General features: G+C 62.3%; 1 protein-coding gene and 3 long non-coding RNA genes across 7 annotated transcripts; 1 reads left to right on the top strand and 3 right to left on the bottom strand.

The window, feature by feature from the left end:
* Nucleotides 1-967: 967 nt before the first annotated feature.
* On the bottom strand, nt 968-2,189 carry LOC112580169. 2 transcript variants are annotated; one of them, XR_006545937.2, is made up of 3 exons: nt 2,122-2,189; nt 1,342-1,463; nt 968-1,023 (listed from the first exon to the last, which is right to left on the bottom strand). It is a non-coding gene; the product is annotated as an uncharacterized LOC112580169 (long non-coding RNA). The 2 variants fall into 2 exon arrangements; XR_003104427.3 differs by having other exon boundaries at nt 2,015-2,135.
* A 4,079-nt stretch (nt 2,190-6,268) lies between these two features.
* Nucleotides 6,269-22,220, top strand: ZNF787 (zinc finger protein 787). Of its 3 annotated transcripts, none has more exons than XM_025269758.3 (3): nt 6,269-6,422; nt 13,796-13,883; nt 20,533-22,220. In XM_025269758.3, the coding sequence occupies exons 2-3, from the start codon at nt 13,805-13,807 to the stop codon at nt 21,606-21,608; spliced, it is 1,155 nt and encodes a 384-aa protein (XP_025125543.1). In that variant the 5' UTR covers nt 6,269-6,422; nt 13,796-13,804; the 3' UTR covers nt 21,609-22,220. The 3 variants fall into 3 exon arrangements, with proteins under 3 accessions (XP_025125543.1, XP_025125542.1, XP_006041864.2); XM_006041802.3 differs by lacking the exon at nt 6,269-6,422 and adding an exon at nt 6,660-6,961; XM_025269757.3 differs by lacking the exon at nt 13,796-13,883 and having other exon boundaries at nt 6,286-6,422.
* LOC112580354 lies at nt 10,635-12,426 on the bottom strand. The gene is made up of 3 exons (XR_003104754.2): nt 12,284-12,426; nt 11,790-11,922; nt 10,635-10,768 (listed from the first exon to the last, which is right to left on the bottom strand). It is a non-coding gene; the product is annotated as an uncharacterized LOC112580354 (long non-coding RNA).
* LOC123330189 lies at nt 17,776-18,438 on the bottom strand. Its single transcript, XR_006545936.1, has 2 exons — nt 18,169-18,438; nt 17,776-17,915 (listed from the first exon to the last, which is right to left on the bottom strand). It is a non-coding gene; the product is annotated as an uncharacterized LOC123330189 (long non-coding RNA).
* Nucleotides 22,221-25,206: the final 2,986 nt, after the last annotated feature.

Here is a 25,206-nt window from a genome sequence, read left to right as displayed (position 1 = left end):
TGCCTGGAGAATCCCATGGGCAGAGGAACCTGGTGGGCTACAGTCTTCGGGGTGGCAAAAGGAATCGGACATGACTGAGCAGCAGAACCAAAACAAGTCTGAGTCCAGGGTCCCTCACCTTCACAAAGGCAGCCCCTGCCTGTTCAGTGCTCCCTCTGGGGAGTCAGGGAGACAGTAGTGGGATCAGATGCAGAGCCAGCAGCCCCAAATTTATCTTCTGTCCTGTGATAATGTCGGGAAAAACTGCCAGACATAAATAAACGTTTATTTTTAAACGAACTCCTCCGGCAACAAGAGAGTGTTCCCTTTTAAACCTCACAACCATTTGGAATTTACGCTGAACTTTTTATAGCTCTGGGAACAACCCGCCAGCCTAAGAGGAAAGTTTAATGGGTTTTATAGTTTGTTTACACCAACCAACGCCTGCCCCTGCCCCCACCTCTAGTTAACTTTCTCCTGACGTTTTTGTAATTGCCAAACCACATCTCGCTGGAAATGAACTGAGATCTAGAGGATCTTAATGCACTTTGCTTCTTCAGTAATAAGGATCCTACTTTATTTTGTAATGAAATGTATTAAAAGCTGGTTGGATTAATAGTTAAGGAGGTCTTTGGGGGTTTTACTGTGTCTTATTTCTCTGGTCCATCTTTTCCCCCCTTGAGTGTCAAGAGTGTTAGGAAGAGCAGTGAATAACCAATTCAGTCTCACTCGGAGATTCTTACTCTTTTACAGATGGAGTTAGAAAAGCCTCTTAAGGAGACACACATTTCATTCTTTTTTTGAGAACCTATTTATTTATTCGCCTGTGCTGGGTCGTCTTTACCGCGTGAGGGCTTTTCTTTATTGTGGCGTGTGGGCTTCTCATTCCGGTGGCTTCTCTTGTTGGGGAGCACAGGTTCTACGGCGCATGGGCTTCTGTGGTGGTGGCATGTGCCCTCAGTAGTTGGGGCACACGGGCTTAGTTGCCCTGAGACCTGTGGGGTCTTCGTTCCCAGACCAGGGATCAACCACATGTCCCCTGCTCTGGAAGGCAGATTCTTAACCACTGAAGCATCAGGGAAGTCCCCATGTTTCCTTTAGAAAGGGAGTTGCCATGATCTGAATATTCACGTCTCCCCAGCATTTCTGTTGAAATCCTAATGTGGCTGGATGCCTTGATGTGTGTGTGTGGGAGGTCTCTGAGAGGTGATTAGGTCATGAGGGAGGTGCCCTCAGGTACCAGAATTAGCGCTTGTATAAAAGGGACCCCAGAGAGCTTGCTAGACCCTTACACCATGTGAGGCCACATCGAGAAGGTGCTGGCTGTGAGCCAGGAAGGTGGTGGTGGGGGGGGATCCTTACCAGAAGGCAACCGCGCTGCAGCCTTGACCTTGGACGTCTAGCTTCCAGAGCTGTGAACAATGAATTTCCATTGTGGAGAAGTCACCCAGTCTGCGATGTTCCGTGATAGCAGCCTGAATGTACTGTAACAAGAGTATACATTAATGTGTATGTGTGTGCATCCGTATTGTCCTCTATCTTCCACATCTGTGTGTTCTCAGTTGCTCAGTTGTGTCTGACTCTTTGTGACCCCAGGGACTATAACCTGCCAGGCTCCTCTGTCCGTGGAATTCTCCAGGCAAGAATACTGGAGTGGGTTGCCGTTCCTGTCTCCAGGGTATGTTTACAACCCAGAGATCAAACCCAGGTCTCCTGCATTGCAGGCGGATTATTTATCATCTGAGCCATCAGGGAAGCCGAAGAATACTGGAGTGGGTAGCCTATCCCTTCTCCAGGGGGATAACCGAGGGATCAATCCCAGGTCTCTTGTGTTGGCAGGCAGATTCTTTACTATCTGAGCCACCAGGGGATCAAGGGACTTGTTTCATGGGATTGTTGTGAGGAGTAGTTGAGATCAGGTAAGTGAAGAGCCCAGCAGTGTCCCCATGGACACACTTTAGCTGATGTTGTTAATTCCTTGCACAATGATGAAGATAAGGTGAGGAAACGCCTGTGAAGCACCCAGCACGCCCACCTGTCACCAGCCTGGACCCTTCCTTGAAACCTTCACTATCCTCCCAGTATCCATTCCCTTGTCTCCAGTAACTGCACCCAGTTTTCCTGGGGAGCCGAATGGGTCACCTTTTCCCGACTCCTCTTCTACCTGGTTTTGGGGAAGCTGGCTCCATAGGAGTGATCCTGTGACTCAGGACTGGCCAATCAGAACAGCACACCCCCCTCCCCAGGCCACTGTGATTGGTTCAGGCCACCCAATCAGATTTAACCAAATAGAACTGGGCCGTTTGCCAGGACAAGTGAGAGAAAGGCACGCACCAACTTTCCCACCTAATTTTTAGAGGTAAGCATAGTTTGGAAACTGCTGGAGGCCATCTTGCCACCATATGCATGCCTAGAATGAAACAAAATGGAGGCTAGCAGAGCCCAAAAATACGTGGCAAGAGACCAGTACTTGGTGACATTCTTTGAGCTCCTGGATCAAATCACACCTGAAGGTGTTGATACGTGTGGAAATTTTGGGATGTTATATAAGCCAACACAATGTTATTGCCCTCCCCCCTTTTTGTTTTTGGCCTTACACCTTTTTGAACTGTGGTTCTGTTTCATGCAAGCTGAGCCCTAACTGTTCAAGTCTTAGTTTGTGATCAGATTTCTGGGGATTGGAATCTTTGAAATCTGCATGCAGCAGCCACACACTTGGATCATAGAGCTCCAAAGCCTTAGGGCCGCAAGGGGCTTTTGAGGAAACCCCAAGCAGTGACCAGAGTTTCAGAGCCCGATAGGTGTGGGATCGAATCTCTGCCCTGTCCTTGCTCACTGTGGGTTCTGGACAAAAAGGGGTTGTCATTATAATGGGAATGGTACAGGGAGATGGAGGATGGGGGAGGTACCCAACCTGGTTGAGTCAGGAAGGATGAGTAGGAATTACTGAGGCAAAATGAGAGAGAGCAACAGAGCTTAAGGGACCAGTGAAAGAAAATGCCCAGAAGTGGGGAGATGGCAGCACAGCTGGGAAAATTTCCAGTAGCTTCTGTGGCCATGGTCTAGCGTCACTCTGGGGGCCGGGGCGGCTCTGAGAGCCTAGACCCATGGGCCAGAGCCACACACTGGCAGGTCTCGGGGCTCAGTCAGCTGTGGCTTCCTCCTGAGGGTGATGGTGAGCCACTGGAGGGCTTCAGACAGTCATGTCAGGGTGTTAGACACAGTCATATAAGAGCGACAGACACAGCCGTATCAGGGTGACAGACACAGCCGTATCAGGGTGTTAGATACAGTTGTATCAGGATGACAGCCATATCAGGGTGACAGCAAGTCATATCAGGGTGACAGACACAGTCATATCAGGATGACAGACTCAGTCGTATCAGGGTGTTAGATACAGTTGTATCAGGGTGACAGACAGCCATATCACGGTGACAGACAAGTCATATCAGGGTGACAGACAGTCATGTCAGAGTGTTAGACACAATCATATCAGGGTGACAGACACAGTCATATCAGGTTGACAGCCAGCCATGTCACGGTGTTAGACAGTCATATCAGGGTGATAGACACAGTCATGTCAGGGTGTTAGACACAGTGATATCAGGGTGACAGACCATCATGTCAGGGTGATAGACAATCATGTCAGGGTGTTAGACAGTCATATCAGGGTGACAGACAGGCATATCTGAGTGTGTATGAAAGCTCTTTCTGAGCCTGAAATGAGGCGAGACTGGAGCAGAGGAGACAGGACAGTCGGGAGTGAACCATCCCCTCCGTCCCCTGCGGCCCTCAGCGCCTGGGACGCACAGAGGAGGTGTGGAAATCTGGGGACATCAGTGATGTAGAGGGTGGACAGATGTTATAGGAGCACCTGCAGTGTCCCCTTGGGAAGCACTGATGCTGAAGCTGAAGCTGCAGTATTTTGGTCACCTGATGCGAAGAGATGACTCACTGGAAGAGACCCTGATGCTGGGAAAGATTGAGGGCAAGAGGAGAAGGGACGACAGAGGATGAGGTGGTTGGATGGCATCACAGACTCAATGGACATAGGTTTGGGTGAACTCTGGGAGTTGGTGGTGGACAGGGAAGCCTGGCGTGCTGCAGTCCGTGGGGTCACAAAGAGTCGGACACGACTCAGCAGCTGAACATGGAAGTCCAAGTTCCATGGAATGGAAGTCCAAGAGTAAGGTACTGGCAAGGTTGTGTTCTGGTGAAAGCCTTCTTCAGGGCAGCAGACGGCCGGTTTCTTGCTGTGTCCTCACATGGTGTAAGGGAAGTCTCCGGGTCTCCTTTTTAAATTTTGTTTATTTATTTATATATATTTTTTGGTCGCACTGCACGGCATGTGGGATCTTAGTTCCCCGACCAGGGATTGGACACTCGGAGTCTCTTTTTTTGATACCAAATTCATTCAAATTTATTAACAGACATTTAAAATATGAAACTATCAAAATAATAGACAAAAACATAGAAAATCTACATGATCTTGGGTTTGGCCTGTGGATCATGGACTTTGAATTTTAACACACAACACAAAAAGCCAGCCCACAAAAGAAAAAGGTAGTATTGTGGAATTTATAGGGTTAAAGATTTCTACTCTGAAACACCGTATTCAGAAAATCAAAAGACAAGCCACAAATCGAGAGGAAAATATTTGTAAAACTTGTACCTGATAAAGGATTTGGACTCAAAATACAGAAAGACCTCTAAAACAACTCCATCAAAAACGGAAAAGGATCTGAACAGACACCCAGCCAAAAAACATTTACAGATAGTAAAAATCATACGAAAATACGCCCAGCATCATAAGCCTCTGTTGTTTTTGCTATGTTGTGCCCAACTCTTTGTGACCCCATGGACTGTAGCCTGCCAGGCTCCTCTGTCCGTGGGATTATCCAGGCAAGAATACTGGAGTGGGGCGCCATGCCCTCCTCTAGGAAGCTCAGAGCATCACCTCAGGGACTAGGTTTCAACATAGGGATTTTGTGGGTACACATGCAGACCATAACACCATACATTACAACAGTAAACCACAAGTTTGTTTCTCTTTAAACTTTTAATTATTGTAAATACACATAACTTACCATCTAAACCATTTTAAAGCGCACAGTTCAATGTCACTAAGTACATTCACATTGTTGTATAACCATTCCCACCGTCCATCTCCAAAGCTGCTTTCATCTTGCAAATAAACTCTGTCCCCATTAAACTCCCCATTCCTCCTCCCCACCAGGCTCCTCTGTCCATGGGATTTCCCAGGCAAGACCAGTGGGTTGCCATTTCCCTCTCCAGGCATCTTCCTGACCCAGGGATCAAATCTTCCTCTGTTACACCACCTGTTACGCTCAGGTGGCAGCCAGCCAACTGTAGACCCAGAAAGGGATCAGAGGGACTCAGCCCGCGAGGACACTGTGGTGTAAGTTATTTAAAAAGCATGTATTTATTAACAGAAACAGGTAAGCTCACAAAGCGCCCTCCTCTCCAGAGAGAAGGAAATGAATCCCTGGACGTTACGATCAACCTTCAGTGACAGGAGGCAGTTTGCAAAGGCACTGCTCAATGCAGGAATTGGGAGCCAGATTCCACGAGTTCGAGCCCAGGACCCGCATCCTCGGTGTGTGGCTTTGGCCAGGTGCCTTGACCTCTCTATTCCTCGTTATCTGCAAAACGGTACTGGATTATCCACAAACTACTTAATGTACCTAAAGCCCCTGGAGGCAGGCGCACAATGTGTTACTGTCGCTCTAGAAGGGAGGACACCGGCTCAAGCGGGCGCTGGGAGGAGCCTGAAGCGATCAGTCCAGTAAAGAAGGGACCAGGGTGGCAGACGAGCCCTCCGGGCGCGCGGGCTCCGGCCGCCGCGGGCGGCGCCGGCACGGAACGGGTTACAACGATAGAGACGACCGGCGGACCCAGGGTAGCTGAGCGGCCCCGGCCGCCACCCTCGACGCCTACCGCGCGACCGCGCAGGCGCAAGAGCCCGGCGCGGGGGCGGGGGGCACCTCCCTGGGCACCCGGAAGTCTCCGCCTAACGGGCCGAGCCCGCGCCTCCTGGCCTGGAAGGGGGCGGGGCGCGAAGCCCCTCGTCGTGCAGCGCCATAGAGCGTGGCCGGAGGACCCGTGTCCTAGACGCGTCCGGAAGTGCCACCCTGGGGCGCCCGCTCCGCATCATAGAGCTGGGGGGGGGGGTGGCCCGCGGCAGCTGGGGGGGGTCGCCGGACTCGCCTTCCTAGAGCGGCGAGGACGGGGTGGAGGCTGGAAGGGGGGTAGGGAGAGGAGGGGGGGAGCGGCGCGGGCGGAAGCGGCCAGGAAGGTCACTTCCGGCCTGGGCGCCCGTCCCCCTGACCCCAGGGTCTGAGTCGCCGCTGCCGCCGCTGCCACCATCCGCGAGGGAGGAGAGAGGAGGAGGAGTGCGGCGCGGCGGCCCCGGGACCGAGGAGGTGAGGGGAGGGCGCGGGGGCGGGGGCCGTGCGCCCGGGGCCGGGTGGGCGCGCGCCTCAGGGCGCCGGGCTGCGGCCGGGGGGGCGGGCGGGGAGGCGGGCGGCGAGCGCGACTGGGCGGGCGAGTGCGCGTGCGCGCCGCGGGGGGCGGGGGCGTGAGTGAGCGCGCTGCCGCTGACGCGGGGCGGGGCGCGCGCGCGCCGGGACGGGAGCTCGCATCACACCCGGGGGCGCGCCCGAGGCGGGCGCGCGCAGCGCGGGCTCGCCCGGGGGCTCGCCCGTGGGGCCGCCGTGTCGCCCCCACCCCCACCCCAGCCTTCCCGGCCGCTCGTGGCCGGAAGTGGTGGCGACTCCCGGGGGAAGTTGAGGCCCCGGTGGGCGAGGCGGCGCGCGCGGGCCCAGCAGGCCTGACCGGAAACGGTGGCCCCCGGGGGGCCGGTGGCGGCCCCTGGCCTGCCCGCTCCGCTCTCCCCCGTTTTCAAAGGAGCCAGATCCCGTTGCCGCCCCGGGCGCGCTGCGTGCGGCCTTTGATCCGGCCGGTAATTACGGGCATTCCGGCCGGCGGGAGGCTCATTCATTCGCCCGGGCGCGGGCGGCGGGCAGGAAGCGCGTGCGCTGGAGGGGAAATGTTAGGCCAAGGTCAGGCACCGCGTGGCCCGCGGGGCAGGGCGAGGCCGACGGCCGGGCCCGATGGCCACCCCGAGGCCTCCCGGGCGCCGCACAGCGCCCTTGAGCCCCTGTTTGCGGCCCGGCCATAAAGGGGAGCACCCCAGTTCGTGGAAACGGGTGCCCCTGGGGCACAGGCCAGCCGGGGATGGCGTGATCAGACGGAAAAGTGAGCCACGGCGAGTGTGGACAGAGACTCTTGCGGGCCCATTGGTTGGCACGAGGACAGGGAGATGAAGCAGGCTCGCTGTGTGCACGGAAGAGCTGGACCGGGCCCATGCGCCTCCTCACCTCCACACTCCTGTCCTCACCCAGGGGACCAGGGAGGGCACCCTAGCCCCAGTCCAGAGGGGCACTGTAGGAAGGGACTGACTTAGTCTGTGTGCTCTGCGTGGTTCCTGGTGCCTGGACCTGCCTTAGGGATCCAGGGTTAGAATCCAGCTGGGGGTTGGGTCTGCCCTTGCTCCCGGAGAAACCCGGTTACGGTGGCTTATCTCTTCCCTAAGAACATAAGCCTCTTTGGCTCAGCTGGCATTCACCCTCCACCTCTGCAGGCAGGCCCTCCGGCCTGAGTCCCAGAACATTCAGATCTGATTCCTTCTTGTGTTGTCTCTTGTCTTAGCCCCTTGCTCCTGGAGGTCTTGGAGTCTAACCCCCGCAGGTGGAGCTAGAGAACTGGAAGGATTCGGCCCAGGGTGGCCCCGGGCGTCAGGCGGCACTGCTGTGTGGTAGCCCCGGGCTCTGGGGTCAGACAGACTGGTTTCAGGTCCCAGCTCCACGTTCATCACCTTTCTGACCTCACAGCACAAGGAATTTCTCAGTTTCTACTAGTGCAAAAGAGGGGCTGTACTAACGGCGCTGACCTTGGTAGGAAGGCTCCCAGTGCTCTCCTTTGGGAGCCAGCGCACAGCTCTCAGAAGTGGGTGTGAAGCGGCTGCACAGGCCTCAGGCCGCCCGGCATTCCCGGCTCCGTCTCTTCCAGCCCCGTGACCTTGGACCTGCCGCTTCCCCTTTCCCAGGCTCAGTTCCTCCTCAGGCCCCTATGACCCAGAGCACAGTCCACCATCCCTGGGTGAGCCTCGTCCATTGAGGCTGCTGCCAGCCCCGCCTGATGCTGGGCCTGGGACACAGTGGTCCTGGCGCGGTGCTCCGCTGGGGGTGGGGCAGGACGGTGCAGTAGTGGAGAGGCTCGGACGCCCCAGGCAGGGGCTGGGGGTTGCCAGGCTAGCCGGGAGCTGGAGGAGCCTGGGGGAGACACCTCGAGTCTCACAGGACAGAGGAGCTGGCCGAGAGGACCCGGGGACCTGAGGGGGGCCTGAGTCCCGGGCTGGTGGCGGCGGTCTTGGTCTTGACCTCCAGTCTCTGCCTGGCTGCCCTGGGTCTCGGGTGGTCCCTTCTGGGCACTCCTGGGCTCAGACGCCCCCAGCCCTGACCCTGGACATGTGTCCTGCAGCGCCCCCAGCTGGCCGAGGCTGTGCCTGGGACCCCGCTGTGGCCCTGGCCGCCTTGTGGAGGCAGACTGCAGCCAGGGGCCTGGCTCACACCCCAGAGGCCCCAGGGTGGGGGTGGTCGCCCCACTCGAGGGGGGGGCTGAGCCCCCGCACTGGTGCAGGGTTGGCGGGAGTCCAGAGCCTGGCCTTTACCAGAGCTGCCGCCTCCTCTGGCTTCTTTTGGCCAGGCTTGGGGTGTGGGGAGATGGAGGCTGTTCTGGAGGTCTCTGGGGTGTCCGTTGGTTTGGGGTTATTAGGGGACTTGGGTACCCCCCATGGGGTGGGGCCGATGACTGGCTCGGAGACTCAGAGCTGGCGCCTGTTTTCAGGTGTGACTCTCGGTCCGTGTGTTAGGAGGCCTCCCTGCCCCAGTTGCGGGGGGTTGCTCGTCTCTCCAGCGGGGCCAGCAGCCCTGTCCTGGTGGCAGAGAGGGCGCCTCTCACCACTGCGCTGCCCCCCGGCTGAGCCGGCTGCTCCTGGGGTCCACCTTGGTGTGGGGGTCTCCTTGCTCTGCCTGCCTGACTGTTGGGCCCACAGAACACTGGCCTCTCTTTGCCAAATGGGGGGTCCTGTGCGGGCTGCCTCATCACGAGTGATGCTGGGGACCCACATGTGGCCCAGCCTGGAGGCGCAGGGTCAGGCCGGCCAGGACATCCTGACTCCCTGGGCTGGAGGAACTTGCCGTCTGCTGGGGTGTGTGTGGACACACAGGGTGGAGGAAGTCAGGGAGAGCCTCCAAGGGATGTGGGCTTGGCTGTAATCGGGAGTAAGGGGACCCAGTACTGGTGTTCTTGGCGGAAGGGAGGACGGGCCCTGGAGGCTGGGCCGTGGGTGTGTCCCAAGGCCTGTCCACGTCCCCTGGGCGCCCAGCTCCTAGTGGAGCGCAGCCGTTCCTCTCGTGATCTGGATGCCAAGCCCTTGAAGACGAGGCGCAGGGTGGAGCACCCGCCCCGGATGGTGTGGCTGGGGGTGAGGCCGACTCCACCCTGGCCGCCCACCTACCAGCCCAGCGAGGGCAGCCTCCCATCCCCTTAGTGGCTGTGGGGATCAGGCGGTGCCCACGCTGTGTCCAGTCCTCGGTGTTGTTGTTTGCTCTTGTGTGGGGAGAAGGGACAGTGGAGCTGAGGGAAGGGAGGAGTCTGGGAAGGCTTCCTGGGGGAGGTGCTGTGTTCTCTGGGCTCTGGCGTCAGATCTCCAGGGAACAGACGGGCGGGGCGAGGAGGAAAGAAGTACCCTGCAGATACCAGCCAGGACAGCCCAGCGCCCCCAGAGGGAGCGGAGTCTGGCCCATCGCCCGGTCAAGGGGTGACAACCAGCGATGGCCCACATGTGCAGCTGTGTTTTTCTGTCCTGAAGAGTATTTTGTTGTTTTAAGGAATCTTCACTTATCTACCAGCATTTAAGGGCAGATGTGTGGGAAGCTCTAGGAAGGCCAGGCACTGGAGAGCAGACCCCTGGAAGGCCAGAAGGTGCCCGGCAGGTGTGATGCGGGACAGCGCTCCCAGGAGGAAGTGCGTCTGCAGGGCTGACCTGGCAGACACCGCCCGGGTCTGGAGTTTGGACCTAGTGCAAGGGCCACGTGTGGGGGTAGTTCAGGTAGGGGGGTGGTGGGACCGAGCTGCCCTTAATAAAACAGACAGCAGCTCCCCTGTGAGGTCGTTGCCGTGCAGACAGGTCACCCTCTACAGCTCACGGTGGCCACGTGCACAGGGACGTGCCCCCGGGGACCACAGGCCCGCGTCCTGTCTGGGTCTGCCCGTCCTGACTTCTCGAGCAAGCGGAGTCACCGCGGTCTCCCCTCCGAGACCAGTGCTTCCTCTTCCTGCTCCTCCAGCTGCCACAGGCTGCACGCGCGTCCATCACCGGTGACAGCCGTTTGGGCTGTCTCCACGCGCGGCTCTTATGACTTGTGCTTCCGTAAACACACGTGTGTAAACTGTCGTGTGGACGTGTTTTCACTTCTCTTGGGTTCGTGGCTTGAAGGCCCCGCTTCTCCGCATGCGTGCGCGTGCTTTCTGTGGTCATCATGTCCGGCCGGCGCGCCTGCTCTGGGGTCTGTCTGTGGTCTTGACGCCACGCCGAGCATGTATCTCTTCGTGTGCTTGCCAGTTCCTTGCGTGTCGTTTTGGAGAAGTGTCTCTTTCCATCTTCTGCCCCCTTTCAGTCGACTGATTTGTTTGAACCTAGTGCCTGGAAAAGATGAACCGGTCCGTGGTGTGGGGAGCGGATTTGGAGAGGGCTTGGAGCGTGCAGGCCCCAGGGGTGGGAGTTGGGAGAGGGCGGTGAGGGTGGGTGCAGGGCCCTCCCAGGGTGGAGGCTGAGAGGTAGCCACCGGGCTTTGGTGGCCTTGAGGCTGGGACGGGGGCTGGGGAAGAATGGCTGGGGGTCCCAGCTAAGGCCTGACTGCAGCCCAGGAACAGAGAGGCGCGGGGGGTGGGCGGGGGGAGGGTGGGGCGGAGAAGCGAGGGGACAGCCGGGGCAGCTGTCTCCGGCAGCGGGAGCCCTGGGCAGGCGCCGGAGCAGCGCCGGCCGGAGGAGGCAGCGAGATTGGCAGCGGAAGAAAGAGCCGGCGGGTAATTGGTGGGCAGGCATCCAGTGCAGGTGGGTGGGTCTAATAACAACAATAATAATAATTTGTCTCGCAGGCCCTGCCGGCTCCCAGGCTAATTGGATCGCTGTAGGGCCCCGCGGGGGTGGGCCTTCATCTCTGTGGAGTGGGTGGGGGTCAGAGTGGGGCGGCCGGGCCTGACAGGTGTGCCGGGCCGTGGAGCGTCTGGGGGGCCGGGAGGGCAGGACCCACTACCTTCAGCTTCTGGAGTCATCAGGTTCCACAGTCGGGCTGGCGCGGGAATCACCCCACTTCCCCCAGGGAGCCGCCGGGTCAGGGGCTGCCCCAGCCCCCAGCTCTGGGTGGGAGGGCTGTGGCTTCCCCCTCCCCCCAGGTCCCAGGGTTGGACCCCAAGGCCCTGGGGCTCGGGGCAACACAGGAGCCCGAGTGGCCGCAGTGGAGGAGCACACAAGTGGCCAGGGGTGACTCTCCAGTGCACGCCCTTGGCCCTTCACAGGGATCCAGGGAGTCTCCCAGGGCGCGCTCCGGCTCCTCCCCACCCCCAACCCCAGGCTCCTGGGGTCCCTGCTGTGCGAGGCCTCGGTGGGGGCACAGGGCGCGGCCCCCACGAGAGGCCCAGCAGGTGGATGCCAGGGTGTTTACCTGGTGGCTGGCTTTAAGTCTCCCTTCCCGGGGGTGGGGTCACCGCCCTCTGCTCAGGGCCCAAACCAGAATGCAGAGCAGACTGTCCCGGGTCCTGGGTGTGCCCCGCGCCAGGTGGGAGAGCCTGTGGGCCCTAGAAGTCAGCCAGAGAAGCTGCCATTTGTGGAGTGTAATCGGGGCTTCCTGCCAGGTCCGAGGTCCCGTCCGACCGCCCCCGCCCCCTCCACTGCGGGCTCTGCCTTGGGCTCCTCCAGGCGTTTCCCAGGGTGCCCGCGTGGCCGGCGCTTCCCCGAATCGTGGCGACCCTGTGCCCTGGCCTCCGGGTCTCAGACTCTGTGACCTGCCGCTGGTCGGCCTCGCTGAGGGTCTGTGTGGACACCTCGATCCCACTTAGATCCAGTGAAAAGCGCCCTTCGTTGGACGGCAGCTCCCAGGAGGATCATCGAGTGTGCACCCCCGCCCCTGCTCTGCTCCAGTCTGTCGAGGGGCCTTACCCTGCCCTCCTCTGCCCTCCTGGGGCTTCCAGCTGGACTGACTGAGGCGATCAGCAGGAGAGCAGATGGAATCTGTTAAGCGCCAGCTCGGGAAAACCGAGTGACAGGGCGGGGCGCCAGCGGGGGTCTGCGTGCTGGGGGGTAGCCTGGGCTGCGGTGGGGGAGACAAAGGAAGGTCATGCCTCCAGGTTCCCCGCCCTCTGGGGCGTTGTTCCCTCCTGATGCAGGACCCTCTATAGCGGGGGACTTGCCTCCTCTTCTCGGGGAGTCGTGGGTTCAGAGGAGCTCCTTGCACCAGGAGCTGGGTGTGGGCAGGGGTCCTGCAGTTCGAGGCCCGCCCCGCTCCCCACCCGCCATGGGAATCAGGTGGTGTCTCCCTCACTCCCTGAGCTGCCCCGTCTGGGGGTGTGGGGACCTCTGGCCTTGGGGCAAGCTGCCCAACACCTCCCTGTCCTGTGTCCCCTCCCCTGGAGCCTGTGGATGCCCTGGGGAGGATGGAGGGCCCCTGCCTTCTCAGTGCAGGAAGTGGGCGGAGGTGGACGCCCGCCGGGAAGGTCCTGCTTGCTTGACTTGGATGCAGTTGTTCCGGCCCCACAGGTGGCCGCCCAGCAGATAGGTATGGATCGGAAGGCTCGCCGAGTGGCCCCTCCTGCCCCTGCCGCTCCTATTTCTCTTTTACTCGTTTCTGACATGGACGGTGCTTGAGTCAGGGCCTGCACACACATCTCAGTCTGTTTACAGATTCACTGGGGCATAAGCCACCCTCGTGAAAGGGACAGTCCACTGGATGTTACTCACAGAATTCGGCAGCCACTGCCACCGTCTCGTCCCAGAACATTTCATCACTCAGAGAAGCCCCGTGCCCACACGTGGGCGCTCCCCCCACCCTCGGCCTGGCAGCCTGGCCTCAGCTGGATCTTCCATGGCCTGCTCCGCTCCCCTCGCTGCCTCTGAGCGGCGCTGCTGTGAAGGCAGCCTCGGAGCGGGATTCTGGGGCCACGTGGGCTGAGCCCCTGTGGTCGGCCTGCTAGGCTGTTCTCACGGCGGCCGTCCCGGTTGGCATGCCCGACCGCCCTGTACCCGGACTGTGGAGTGGTACCCGCTCAGCTCCGGCCGTCTGTCCTGTGTGGTCTGGGGTGGAAGGGCCTGGGGGCCCGTGTGTCGGCGTTCGGCGGGCTGCCTTCCGGGCCTGGAGCCTCCACGCTGCTCGGGCAGTTCATGGGCGTTGCCCACCGTCAGCAGCACCTGCTGTGTCTGGGGCTGTCGTGGGCCCGGGGGTCTCGGGGTGGCGCGTCCTGGGGCCACCAGCTTCCTGGGAACCCCGTGGCCCCCACGCCCCCGCCCCTCCACTTGGGGCAGTCGCCGTGGGAAGGCAGCTGGGGTCCCCAGCTCGGGCTGAGCGCCGCCCACATCTGTCTTGTGGCCGTCCAGCCGGGGGGCGGAGGGTGCAGCTCGGGCCCCCGCGTGCGCTCTGGCGTCCTGTGAACCCTCTCCTTGTCTCCCCTCTGACAGGGCCCAGACATGGAGCTGCGGGAAGAGGCCTGGTCTCCGGGGCCGTTGGACTCCGAGGACCAGCAGATGGCCAGTCACGAGAACCCAGGTGAGGGGCCCTGGGCTTCTCCCGGCTGACCTCGCGCCCTGCCCGCCTCCTGGAGGCTCGGGGTCCTACCCCGCCTCCCGGGCCCAGCCAGCTGCCTCCCGGGCCTGGTGGGGTCTCCGCGGCCCCCCAGCTGGGAGCCTTTGGGGGCAGCCCCCTTGGCTGCCGCGGGTGGGGGCTCCTCAGCCCGGGGAGGGCCCGGGGGCCGGGGGCCAGGAGGACACAGGGCATCCGGGTGGGCCTGGGTCCTCCCGGGTGTTCATCTCATTTAAGGCATGGGCAGCCTGCCTTATGTAAGATTTAAGGCATGGGCAGCCTGCCTTATGTAAGATTTAAGGCATGGGCAGCCTGCCTCATGTAATATTTAAGGCATGGGCAGCCTGCCTTATGTAACATTTAAGGCATGGGCAGCCTGTCTTATGTAATAAAGCGTTACCTGGCTTGAGTAACCCCCTCTGTGAGCCCCCGCGGATGAGGCTTCGCCTGCTGAGGCCGGGCCACAGCCTCGCCAGCTCCCGCCCTTGCGGGGAGCCGTGGCCCGTCTCCCCGGGCCCCGGGCTTCCGTGCAGGGCGCCTGTGAAATAAAGTGTGAAGCGCTCTGTGCTGCTGTCGATGCGTCTTCGTGCGTCCCGGCCGTGTCCACGACCTCTCACTGTGAGGGCTCCAGGCCTGGGGGAACAGACCCCGCCCTACAGGGAGGGCCCAGGCCCTCCTTCACCACGGCGCCCCCGTTCCGTTTTTTACCGCTTTAAAGTAAGATTAACCTTACAGTCGGTTTCCTTCTGGAAACTTCCAGCCCGACAGTGTGGTGGCCGCACGTCGCGCTGCCTGGCCCCAGCAGTGAACCACGCTGGGCGGAACTACGCTGCCTGTGCCTGTTTCCTGGAGGATTTCAAAAAGCATCCCCAGGTGTCGCAGCGGCTCACCCATAAATTCTCTGCGAGCAGCAAACGCTCGTCTCGGTTGACGGACTCAGCATTTCCCCTGACTGTCCTCTGCCCCCAGCCGCCTCCGGAAGGCGGTTTACCTCGGAGCCCGGAGTTCTGACCGTCCACGCTGTCCACTCAGGCACTCTCCTGGGCAGACCTTGAAGGGCAGGTGGGCTCTCACCTGTGTTCTGCCCAGCAGTCTGCTCGGGCCCCGACCTTGTGACCCCCTGCTCCTAAGCCATGGGACCTGCGAGCTTCCCAGCTGCTCTGCTCCCCCTTGTGGGCACCCCTGTGGGCCCCTCCCTTGAGGGGCAGTGTGGGACCCCTGCCCTGAGACCCCTGGTGCTGTCTGGTGCAGTGGGGAGGGCCGAGGGGCCCCGGGGGCAGGGCTGTGAGCCTGGGGCACAGGATGGCGGGGCCACCAGGAGCCAGGGCTGGGGCTGGGGCTGGGCTGAACTGTCTGCAGGCTGCAGCCAGGTCTGTGCTGACTGACTCATGGGCGCACTGACCCCCCCCCCCCACCCCGACCCAGGCCTGCAGACCCCGGGGGAGGGGGGGAGCCAGCAGGGGTGGTGTGAGAGCTGGCCAGGTCTTCCACGTGGGCGCTCAGAGAGAGGTCCTCTGAACACGGATGGTAGGTGAAGAGACGGCCTGACTGAGGCGGGGAGGAGTCTTCAGCCAGTGGGTTGGAGATAACCCTCCAGGGCCAGGGTCCCGGCCTCACACGGTCAGGCCCGCCTCTCCTATCTCAGTGCCATAGCATCGCCCTGCAGAGTGCCCTGAAATGCTCTGCCTGAGCTGGGGCGACAGCAGACCCCGCGTGCAAAGACAGCAACCTCACCCGGGCAACACCCACGTGCCCTGGCACAGCCCTGAGCACAGGGGGATGGGGGCGAGCTGACGGCCCGTGTGCTGTTAGGGGGCGGGGAGCTGGCCACCAGGCCGCCCTCAGGGGTCACTGGGCAGCAGCTGCAGCGGGTGTTCCATGCAGAGCAGCAGTGGGGTGCGCAGGCTGCCTGGGCCCGCGGCTTTCTGACTGTTCAGGGAAAGCACCCAACACGGAGGCCCCAGGCAGGGCAGGGCCTGCACGGAGGGGCTTCAGGGTCCAGTGGGGACTGCAGTGGGGAGGAGAAGGTACTGACCAAATGGGGTGGCGGCAGAGCAGAGGTCCCTGGGAGAGCAGGTCACACACACGGCAGAGGACCCCCGAGGAGCTGGAAACACTGCCCAGAATGTAGCCGCCTGCGAATTCAGGGAAGTGGACGTCCAGAGATGGGCAGACAGGGAACTAAAGTTCCGTTCTGCTGACTCCACCCCGCAGGAGCTACTAGAATAAGAGAAAGGGGCCGAGAAGGGTGTCCTCAGATGGGGAGGCTGCGGTGTCAGAGGTGCACTCCCAGACAGCCGGGACTGTGCGGAGGGGCTTGGAAGAACAAGACCAGGACCGCGCGGCCCAGGGGCAGAGCTCAGCAGACAGCCAGAAACACAGACAAAGCCATTTCAAGACAAAGATGGAGCAGCTCAAGACCGAGTAAAAGTAGTGAGTGCATCGTTCCCTGAGAAAACCTGAAGGTGAAAAGGAGGAACGTTGTAAAATCAAAAAGAAATAAAGATTACAGCAGGGTTTAAAAAAACAAAAGGTACTGAAGTTAGTTAAAGAAAGCCCCAAGAAGACAAAATCCTGTATAAGGAAGAGAACAGTGAAACCTACGCGTCTAGAAAACATTCCTGAAATGGAAAAGTTGGGTGTCGAAAGAGCAAGTCAAAACTCTGAGAACATCTGCTCGGATGGATGGTCTTTGAATCAAGTCGCTGGGCTCGAAGAAGCAGATCCCCCCGGGTACCTGGGGAAAGAGCGAATGGCCCCAGGCAGAGGAGATGGCCCCAGGCAGAGGAGACGGCATCGCACTCAGCCAGTCAGCGGTGCCTTCTGCCAGGGCAAAGTGGAGGGCTCCTGTTTCTGATTGTTGGGGGAAGGAAAGGGAGGCCGCGGGTCACATCATATGGAAAAGCGACCTGCACGTTGGAAGGGCGGAGCCAAGTAGACCGGCTCCGCGTGGGCCCTTCCTGGGGATCTGCGGGCCAGGGATCCACGGGCAGGGAGCGGGGCCAGGCTGGCTGTGAGGTGGGCTCCCGAGTCCTGAGGAACCGCGCTTGGCCGTGCCGGTGTGCGCACCGCCATCCCGATGCTGGTGCTGTGGTGTCAGCAGCCTGGCACAGACGGCGCCTCTGGGTTCTCTCCTCGCCTTGTGAGGACCGGGGATGCGGGCGTCTAAGGAAGACCGCAGAGAAGCCTACTGGCCTGGATCTGTATGAAAAGTGTCAGTTAGGGCTTACAGGAATTTTACCTTAAAAAAAAGAAAAAGCAGTGATCACTTCCAGATTTAGAGCTTGAAATTGTTTCCTGCTCAGAGAAACCAGAGTGCCCTTGTAGATTGGCCGGCTGCAGGTCTGGGGAAGAAAGTGTGGGTGAGCCTGTGGTGGCAGAGACGCTGTCAAAGGACCCCCTAGGTCCCATCCAGAGGACTCGGAGCCCCCTCAAGGCTCCCACGCGCCGCAGCTGGCGGGGTGACAGGCGAGGGGTGCAGCCCACCAGATGTGTGTAAATCCGTGGGCTCAGAGTGCAGTGAGGAAAGGGAAGGTTACTTGGTCACGCTGGAGGACAACGGAAGACCGGGCAGATGAGGGAAAATGAGGTTCATCCCGCTGTAAACCCGTGAAATTGACCACTGGGTCCCAACCAGCGGGCGAGGGAGCGTCTCAAAACTACTCCACCTACTAAACGGAATGTGGAGCTGACCACAATCAATGCAGGACAAATGCCCTGTCACGACGGGGGCGGGGCCCCTCTGTGCCCGCTGCATGCAGGGGCCGCGCCGTGCATCCCTCCATGGTTCCGTAGATGTCTGAGTTCCTGCGTGTCAGTGGCCCTTGATGTCACAGAAACAATACGCCATCACACGAGAGACGATAATCCATGCCTTTAGTGAGAGGACGGGATCGCACCTTCAGAATGACCGACCACAGGGCCGGCGGGGCTGGGCCCCCAGCTGCAGCCCACGAGGAGGAGCTGGCAGCCCGCGAGGGTCCAGAGGGCCACAGGGCTCTGCGAAAAGAAGATTGTCAGCAAAAGTAAGAGACCGGCGAAGCTGTGTATTACACAGGACCTAAAAGACTTAGCTGAAGTCAAAAGTAAAGGGACCGAACTCATGTCTGGGGATGTGCACTTGGGTGACGGCGTGCAGGAACGCGAGGGGGCGGCTCTTGCACGGCTCTTTGGGCTTGGGGTCGGGGAGAGTGCGTGGGACCGGGCACGGAGGGGCTCCGGTAGGGAGGGCGGACCGGGGGCAGCCGCTGACCATCTTCCTGACGTGGACGGGGTGCAGAGTCGGACTCGGCGGTGCACGAGAGCGTGGGGCCCTGCACCCACTGCAGGAGACCAGAGGTCCGCTGGTTGAGGGGCAGGCCCGCCTCCTGGAGTGAGTAGACACTCCTCCACTGGGCCGTTTAACACCTGCTCGAAAAGGAGTGCCTGCGGTGAAGGCGGCAGCAGCGCCGCTCCCGGCTCAGCCCCCCTCTCAGCCCAGCCCTGCGGGCCGCTCCCCCCCGCCCCCCCCCCCACCGAGCTTTCTCTCCTGTTTCCGGACCGGCGCTCCGCCCCTCGCCCCCCACCCGCATCCAGGACTAATGGTTGAGTCCCAGGGGTCTCACGGGTTCAGGTGGGCCATGTTATGTCCGGGTCCTCGTGATGGCAAATGCGCGTCATCGCCGAGTCACGTGTCTGTTGTTAAACTTTAGGGACAACTTGGAAAGCAGAGCGTGTACTTCGGCCTTACGCCAATAGCAAGCCTACTTCCCACCCCCTCCCTTCCCCACGCCTCGGGACGTCGTGTGCTTATGCCTGTTTCTCCTTCTTATCTCCCTTGGCCGCGCTGCGTGGCTTGCTGGATCGCAGGGCCCCGATCAGGGTGGGACTGGGGCCCGCGAGGCAGTGGAGTCCTAACGGCGGCCGCCCCGAGTTCCCGATTTATGTTGACGTCAAAGTGGAGTGGGCCCCAGGCCATCTCTTCGGAAGCGCCTCCCACCCCGCCCAGGCTTCCTACCGAAGTGATGTCCTGTCCCAGCTCGGGCCCTGTTCCGGTACTCCTCGCGTGGAGCCCTGGTTCTCAAAGCGTCGGTGCTCAGTCACCGGGGGTGGCGCGTGGGGCATCATCTCCCAGAGCTGCCGGAGCTCAGGGCGGCCACCTGGGATCCGGACTGCGGGCCCCTGGTGCTTCTCCGCCCCCAGGCCGTGTCGCCGCGGGAGGCGGCTCATCTGGCTGGCCCCTCGGTGTCCTCGCTGCGAAGGACCGAGTCCCCAGCGCCCACCTCGCGGGTCTTAACGCACAGATGCTTACCGAGTGCACGAGGACGTTATCTCGAGGACTGTGTTGGGGCACTTTGTCCCCGGCCGGGTGCTGGAACACGGTCCGACCGCTGGCCCTGTGGGCCTGCAGGCTAGTGAGAGAGGGCGGGAAAACAGAGCTAGGTAGGTTATGGTGGGGTTCACCTTTGAGCGACGCCTTCGCGTAGCACCTAGGAGCGGGGCCGGAGGCTGGTGGGCGGGGCTATTTCCGGGGCGGAACCGAAGCCTGGTGGGCGGAGCTGTGTCCGCGGCCCTGGCCGGAGGCTGGTGGGCGGGGCTGTGCCGGGGCGAGGCTGGGTCCGGGTGTGGGCGGGGCTGTGCCCAGGGGTGGAGCCGGAGACTGGTGGGCGGGGCCGTGTGGGTGAGGCCACGCCCAGGGGTGGAGCCGGAGGGTGGTGGGCGGGGCTGGGCCCGAGCTCGGGCCCCCGGCAGCTGTCTGAGCTGGAGCCCCCTAAATCCGTCTCCATTTTGTAGCTCAGGCCCGAGTCGCACAGGGAAGGCAGATGTCGCCGAGGGTGCACCCAGATCTCGTAGAACCGCTCATCTCTCCCGGGAGGCCGCCCGGGCAAGGGGCGGTGCAAATGTATTAAGGCTTTGTCGGGCAGTCGGCCCGCGGAGGTGTCCGAGGTGGTGTCCTCGGTTCGCAGGCGCCGGAAACGAGGCCCCGCACTCCTTTCTTGTCTCCACTGGGCACACAGGCCCACAGAACCAGGGCCCAGGCTGAGGACGTCTGTGATAGAGGCTGCGGGGTGTGGGGTTGCACCCCCAGTTAGTTGGGGAGGGGCGTAGTCAGGGCTCTCCTGCTGTGATCTCATTAGCCAATCCGACCCCCGCAGCCAGGGTCGTCTTCCCAGAACCCAAATGTGACACCGTCCTTTCCCGGGCCGAGATGAGAGCCGCCTGGTGCGAGGGTCTCCTGCCTCAGGGGTCATTCTGTACTAGGGCCTTCCCTAGCCCTCCACGCGCAGCCCCGTTCGATTCTGTTGATTCCTTTAGCAGACATTTCTGGAATCCCCACCAAGTCCCGGGCATTGTTCTGGGTGTGGGGGAAACGGCTGTGAAGGAAGGCGAAGCCCTAGGGGATGGTTACGGAGTGTTTGGTAAAACGCAGGAAACTGGGGGGTGTGGGGATGGGGATTGAGCAAGCACGTCTGCCCGGGGCAGGCCTGGCAGCAGCAGGCCCGGTTCTCGGCGCTCCGAGGTGCCGCCCCCGGCCTGGTGGAGGGGAGCCGGTTCCCGAGGCCTCGCAGCGCGGCGGGGAAGCAGCCCCAGCCGCCCTCCGCGGGCTCTCTGACGCCCTCTCCCCGCTTCCTTGCAGTGGACATCCTCATCATGGATGACGACGACGTCCCCAGCTGGCCCCCGACCAAGCTGTCCCCTTCCCCATCGGCGCCCCCCGCCGGCGCTCCGCCCCGGCCGCGGCCGCCCGCGCCCTACATCTGCAACGAGTGCGGCAAGAGCTTCAGCCACTGGTCCAAGCTGACGCGGCACCAGCGCACGCACACTGGCGAGCGGCCCAACGCCTGCGCCGACTGCGGCAAGACCTTCTCGCAGAGCTCGCACCTGGTGCAGCACCGGCGCATCCACACGGGCGAGAAGCCCTACGCCTGCTCCGAGTGCGGCAAGCGCTTCAGCTGGAGCTCCAACCTCATGCAGCACCAGCGCATCCACACGGGCGAGAAGCCCTACGCCTGCCCCGATTGCGGCCGCAGCTTCACGCAGAGCAAGAGCCTGGCCAAGCACCGGCGCTCGCACAGCGGCCTCAAGCCCTTCGTGTGCCCGCGCTGTGGCCGCGGCTTCAGCCAGCCCAAGAGCCTGGCGCGCCACCTGCGGCTGCACCCCGAGCTGTCGGGGCCGGGCGTGGCGGCCAAGGTGCTAGCGGCCAGCGTGCGCCGGGCCAAGGCGCCCGAGGAGGCGGCGGCGGCGGACGGCGAGATTGCCATCCCGGTGGGCGACGGCGAGGGCATCATCGTGGTGGGCGCGCCGGGCGAGGGGGCGGCGGCGGCTGCAGCCATGGCGAGCACGGGGGCCAGGGCGCCGGGACCCCGCTCGCGGCGCGCCCCGGCCCCCAAGCCGTACGTGTGCGTGGAGTGCGGGAAGGGCTTCGGGCACGGGGCCGGGCTGCTGGCCCACCAGCGCGCCCAGCACGGGGACGGGCTGGGGGCGGCGGGGGGTGAGGAGCCGGCGCACATCTGCGTGGAGTGCGGCGAGGGCTTCGTGCAGGGCGCGGCGCTGCGCCGGCACAAGAAGGTGCACGCCGTGGGCGCTCCCTCGGTCTGCAGCCACTGCGGACAGAACTACTACCGGGCAGGCGGGGACGACGACGACGAGGACGACGACGAGGAGGCGGCGGGCGGGCGGTGCAGCGAGTGCCGCGGCGGGGAGGGCCGGTAGGGGCGGCGGCCCGGGGGGGCGGGGCCCCTCGGGCTGGGCGGGAACGACGGCGCGGGACCCAGAGGCTGGGGCGAAACGGACAGAGGGGCGCCCCGGCGGTGCGGCGGGCCTGGGGCGGGGCGCGCGGAGCGCCCACCAGGCCGCCCGGCCCCTCCCCGCGCCCGCCGTTCGGCCTGGCTTGGCCCCGTCGGTTCTCGGCCGAGCCCGAATCGAGACGTTGGGTGGGAACTAGAGAGACCAAGACGCGACGAAACCCATGAGCGGAAGACCATTCGCCCTCTTTCCTTTCCCTCGCCGACCGGGCTGCTGCGAGAACGGCGAGCCGTGCACCCTTTACCCTCGGAGGGGCCCCAGCAGGAAGGGAGAGAGGGTCCTTTTACCCTTTAGAATTTTCTTTTAATCACACTGCCTCCTGCCCCCGCCCGCCTGTTATTTTCTTCCCCTTCGCGGTCCCAGCCTTTCTCCTCTCCCTATCCTCCCCCACCCCGCCGGGTCTGGGGTCGCGGAGGCGTGCGGAGCAGAGCGCCCGCGGACAGCGGGTCTCGGCTCATCCCAGGCCTGGGCGCGGCGGGAAGAGGGCTCGGGGGCAATAAATCGCACTATCCGATCGTCCCTCCTGTGCGTGGTTCTTGAGTCCGGGGAAAAGGAGGGCCCCGCACCCGGGCAACTGCTGCTGGGTGCGTGGGTGGGGGGCACCGGCCAGGCCGGAGGAGAGAGGCCGACATCGCCCCAGGCCGCGCGCGTGCCCGGGTGCGCCCTGGAGACTGTCCTGGGAGAGTGACCGGCCGGCTCCGGCAGCGGGCTCTGGGTCCCCGCGTGAGCGGCGTCCTCAATCCGGGAGGACGGGCAGGCCAGTGAGGACCTGGGGCGGGTGTTCCGAGCGAGGCCCGCCCACCGCTGCTTTTAAAAGGACTCCGGCGGCCGGGGGGCGGGGCGGGGCGGGGCGGGGCGGGGCTGAACAGGCCGTGCCTCTCCTTGCGGTGGCGGGCAGCTCTCCCCCGCGCTGCCAAGTACCCCAGGCTCCCGTCTCCACCAGCCCGGTGGCCCCGCCTGCGTCCAGCGTCTTGGAAGACTTGTCCTGCACCTTGTAGCTGTGTCCTGTCCTCAGATCCACTGAGGGAGCAGGGGACAGCCACGGCGTCACAGGTCACCGCAGAGAAGTGCCTGTCTCGACTTCCCAGCGACAGAATTACTGCCTCTAGGAAGAAGCTGGACTCTGGTGGGTGGGCGGGTATCTGCCTACACACCGCCCCCCGCCTCCCAGGAGCCAGCGGGGCCCGGGGGAAGACAAGGGTGGGCAGTGGCTTGCTGCTGCTGCTGGGCCACGTGCCAGACCCACAGGTCGGCCCGGGTGGGGGCGGTGCCTGATACCACCCCAGCATCCCGGGACCCTCCGCTGGAGGCCAGGGGACCGTGGGGTCTTGGGAGGCTGCAGTGGGTGACCCCGGGGAGGTAGGGTCCTCCCAGGGCGTGTTTCCAGCCTGGCCAAACGGTTCCTCTGGGTTCCTCTGGGTTCGTCTGACCTCCGCGGAGCACGGAGCTGACCAACCAGCCGGGGGAGCTGAAGGAGGAAGCAGGGGTTGGGGGGTGTGTCCTCTCAGGCCTGAGTCTCCCCTGGCCTCTGCTGTCCCTGAGCAGGCCCCAGGCCACAGCCCCTTGGGGCCTCGGGTTCGGAAGCCAAAGTCACGGCCGGCCACCCGTGGGCAGGGACGTGTAGCCCAGGAGGCTTCATTAGAACACCTTGTTCTCAAGTGGCCGTGGCCTCGCTTGGAAATGGTGGACCTGGGTCGGTTTCTTCTGAGGTCTCGGACCCCTGTACGGGAGGGAGGGGGAAAGCTGCTGTTTGTCCAGCGAGGCCGGGGAAACAAAGGCTGAGGAGACGTTGCCGGTGCCCGCAGGTCCCTTCTCCGTCGGCCAGCGCTGACCTTGGGCCCTTCCGGAGGCGGGGAGGACGTGGGGGAGTGCTGCCTGCTGGGGGCGGGGGTGTTCCCTGTCCCCTGGGGAGGAGTAAGCATTGGGTTGAGTCGTCCTGTCCCCACCTCCGCGGGCAGAGGCAGCACCTGACACCCGGGCCAGATTCTGGGCCACAGAGAGAGGCTGTGTGACCCTGGGCAAGTGAACTAACCCCTCTGACCCTCCGCTGCCTCCTCTATGCAAAGAAAAACTTGCCTGTCACAACTGTTTGAAGGGACCCCTGGGGTGTCTCTAAGTGCCTGGTCTCCTCCGGTCACTGACCTCAATTCCTGTCCTGGGAGGAGCCTAGTGCAGGACTTAGGAGCCAGGCACACTGCTCTGCCAGCCGGTGCCACCCACCTTCTCCAGTCCTCAGTTCACTTCTCGTCACAATGTGCCATTCAGTGAGCTCGAGGGGCTTCCCAGGTGGCTCGGTGGTCAAGAATCCACCTGCCAACGCAGGAGATGCGAGGAAGAGCCCCTGGAGCAGGGTATGGCACTCCACTCCCGAATTCTTGCCTGGATAATCCCATGGACAGAGGAGCCTGGTGGGCTGCAGTCCACCGGCTCACACAGGCATGACTGAGCGCGCGTGCAGTGAGCCAGCAGGGGCACGTACTTCGTTTATTGATCCCGTCTCCTCCTGCTCCCAAGCTCTGGTGGCTGTGACTCACGCAGCTGCACCTTTGGGTCTAGGAAACAGCCCTCCTCCTCCGCGGGGAGCAGGCAGTGACAACCCCCTAACATGTCAGGAGGACGCGGGCCTGTGTGGAGGGCACTTTCGTCCCGTGGGGCGTGGACGTGTGGCCAGGAGAGGGTTTTCTGTCTCAAGTGAAGCGGCAGTTCTCAGCTGAGGCGACTGTGCCCTGGGGTCATCTCTAATTCCCAGGGCAGAGGAGGAGGGGTGTGTGGGTGCACCTGGCATCTAGTGGGGGAAAGGCCAGGGATGCTGCTGACGTCCTGCCATGCTCGGGGGGGCTCCCGCCCCCAAAGGGTTATCCTGCCCGGAGGCCGGCGGGGCTGGGGAGACACTGGCCCCAGGGACCCCTCCATCCTTCCTGCTCCTGCGCGTGTAAAGGGAAAGGCGACTTTCTGCCGCCACCTCGTGGGCACCAGGGGGAGCGCAGGGAGGTGGGCTGGGCGCCTGCTCCTGGGGCCGCGGGATTAACTGAACTGGACGCATCCACCCATCGACTTGTCCCCCAGTGAACGGGGAGGTTCTACACAGCGACCCCAGGCCAGGCATTCGGGAACTTGTGGCTTAGAGGACCAGCTGACATGGCTTCACACCAGACACACACACACACACACACACACACACACAGCCCCCCGACTTTATCCACCTGGAGAAAATGACAAGGGGCGAGCCCACAGTCATCCAGGACGCAGTACAGATGCCCCCACCCCAGGTCACCACCCCCCCATGGCCAGACGTACTTGGTTGGTCAGGGCGATGCCCCTGGATTTGCCAAGGGTCACCGTCCAGGGCTTCCCTGGTGCTCAGTGCTAATCCCCTGGCAGAGGAAATAGCAACCCCCTCCATATTCTTGCCTGGAGACTCCCATGGACAGAGGGGCCTGGTGAGCTACAGTCCACGGGGTGGCAAAGAGTCGGACATGACTGAGCGACTGAACGGTAGGGATGG

This window comes from Bubalus bubalis, chromosome 18 (genome assembly GCF_019923935.1).
Source record: "Bubalus bubalis isolate 160015118507 breed Murrah chromosome 18, NDDB_SH_1, whole genome shotgun sequence".
In the NCBI taxonomy this organism is placed as follows: Eukaryota; Metazoa; Chordata; class Mammalia; order Artiodactyla; family Bovidae; genus Bubalus; species Bubalus bubalis.
The sequence above is the reverse complement of the archived record's forward strand: the minus strand, read 5'-3'. Positions and strand labels throughout refer to the sequence as shown.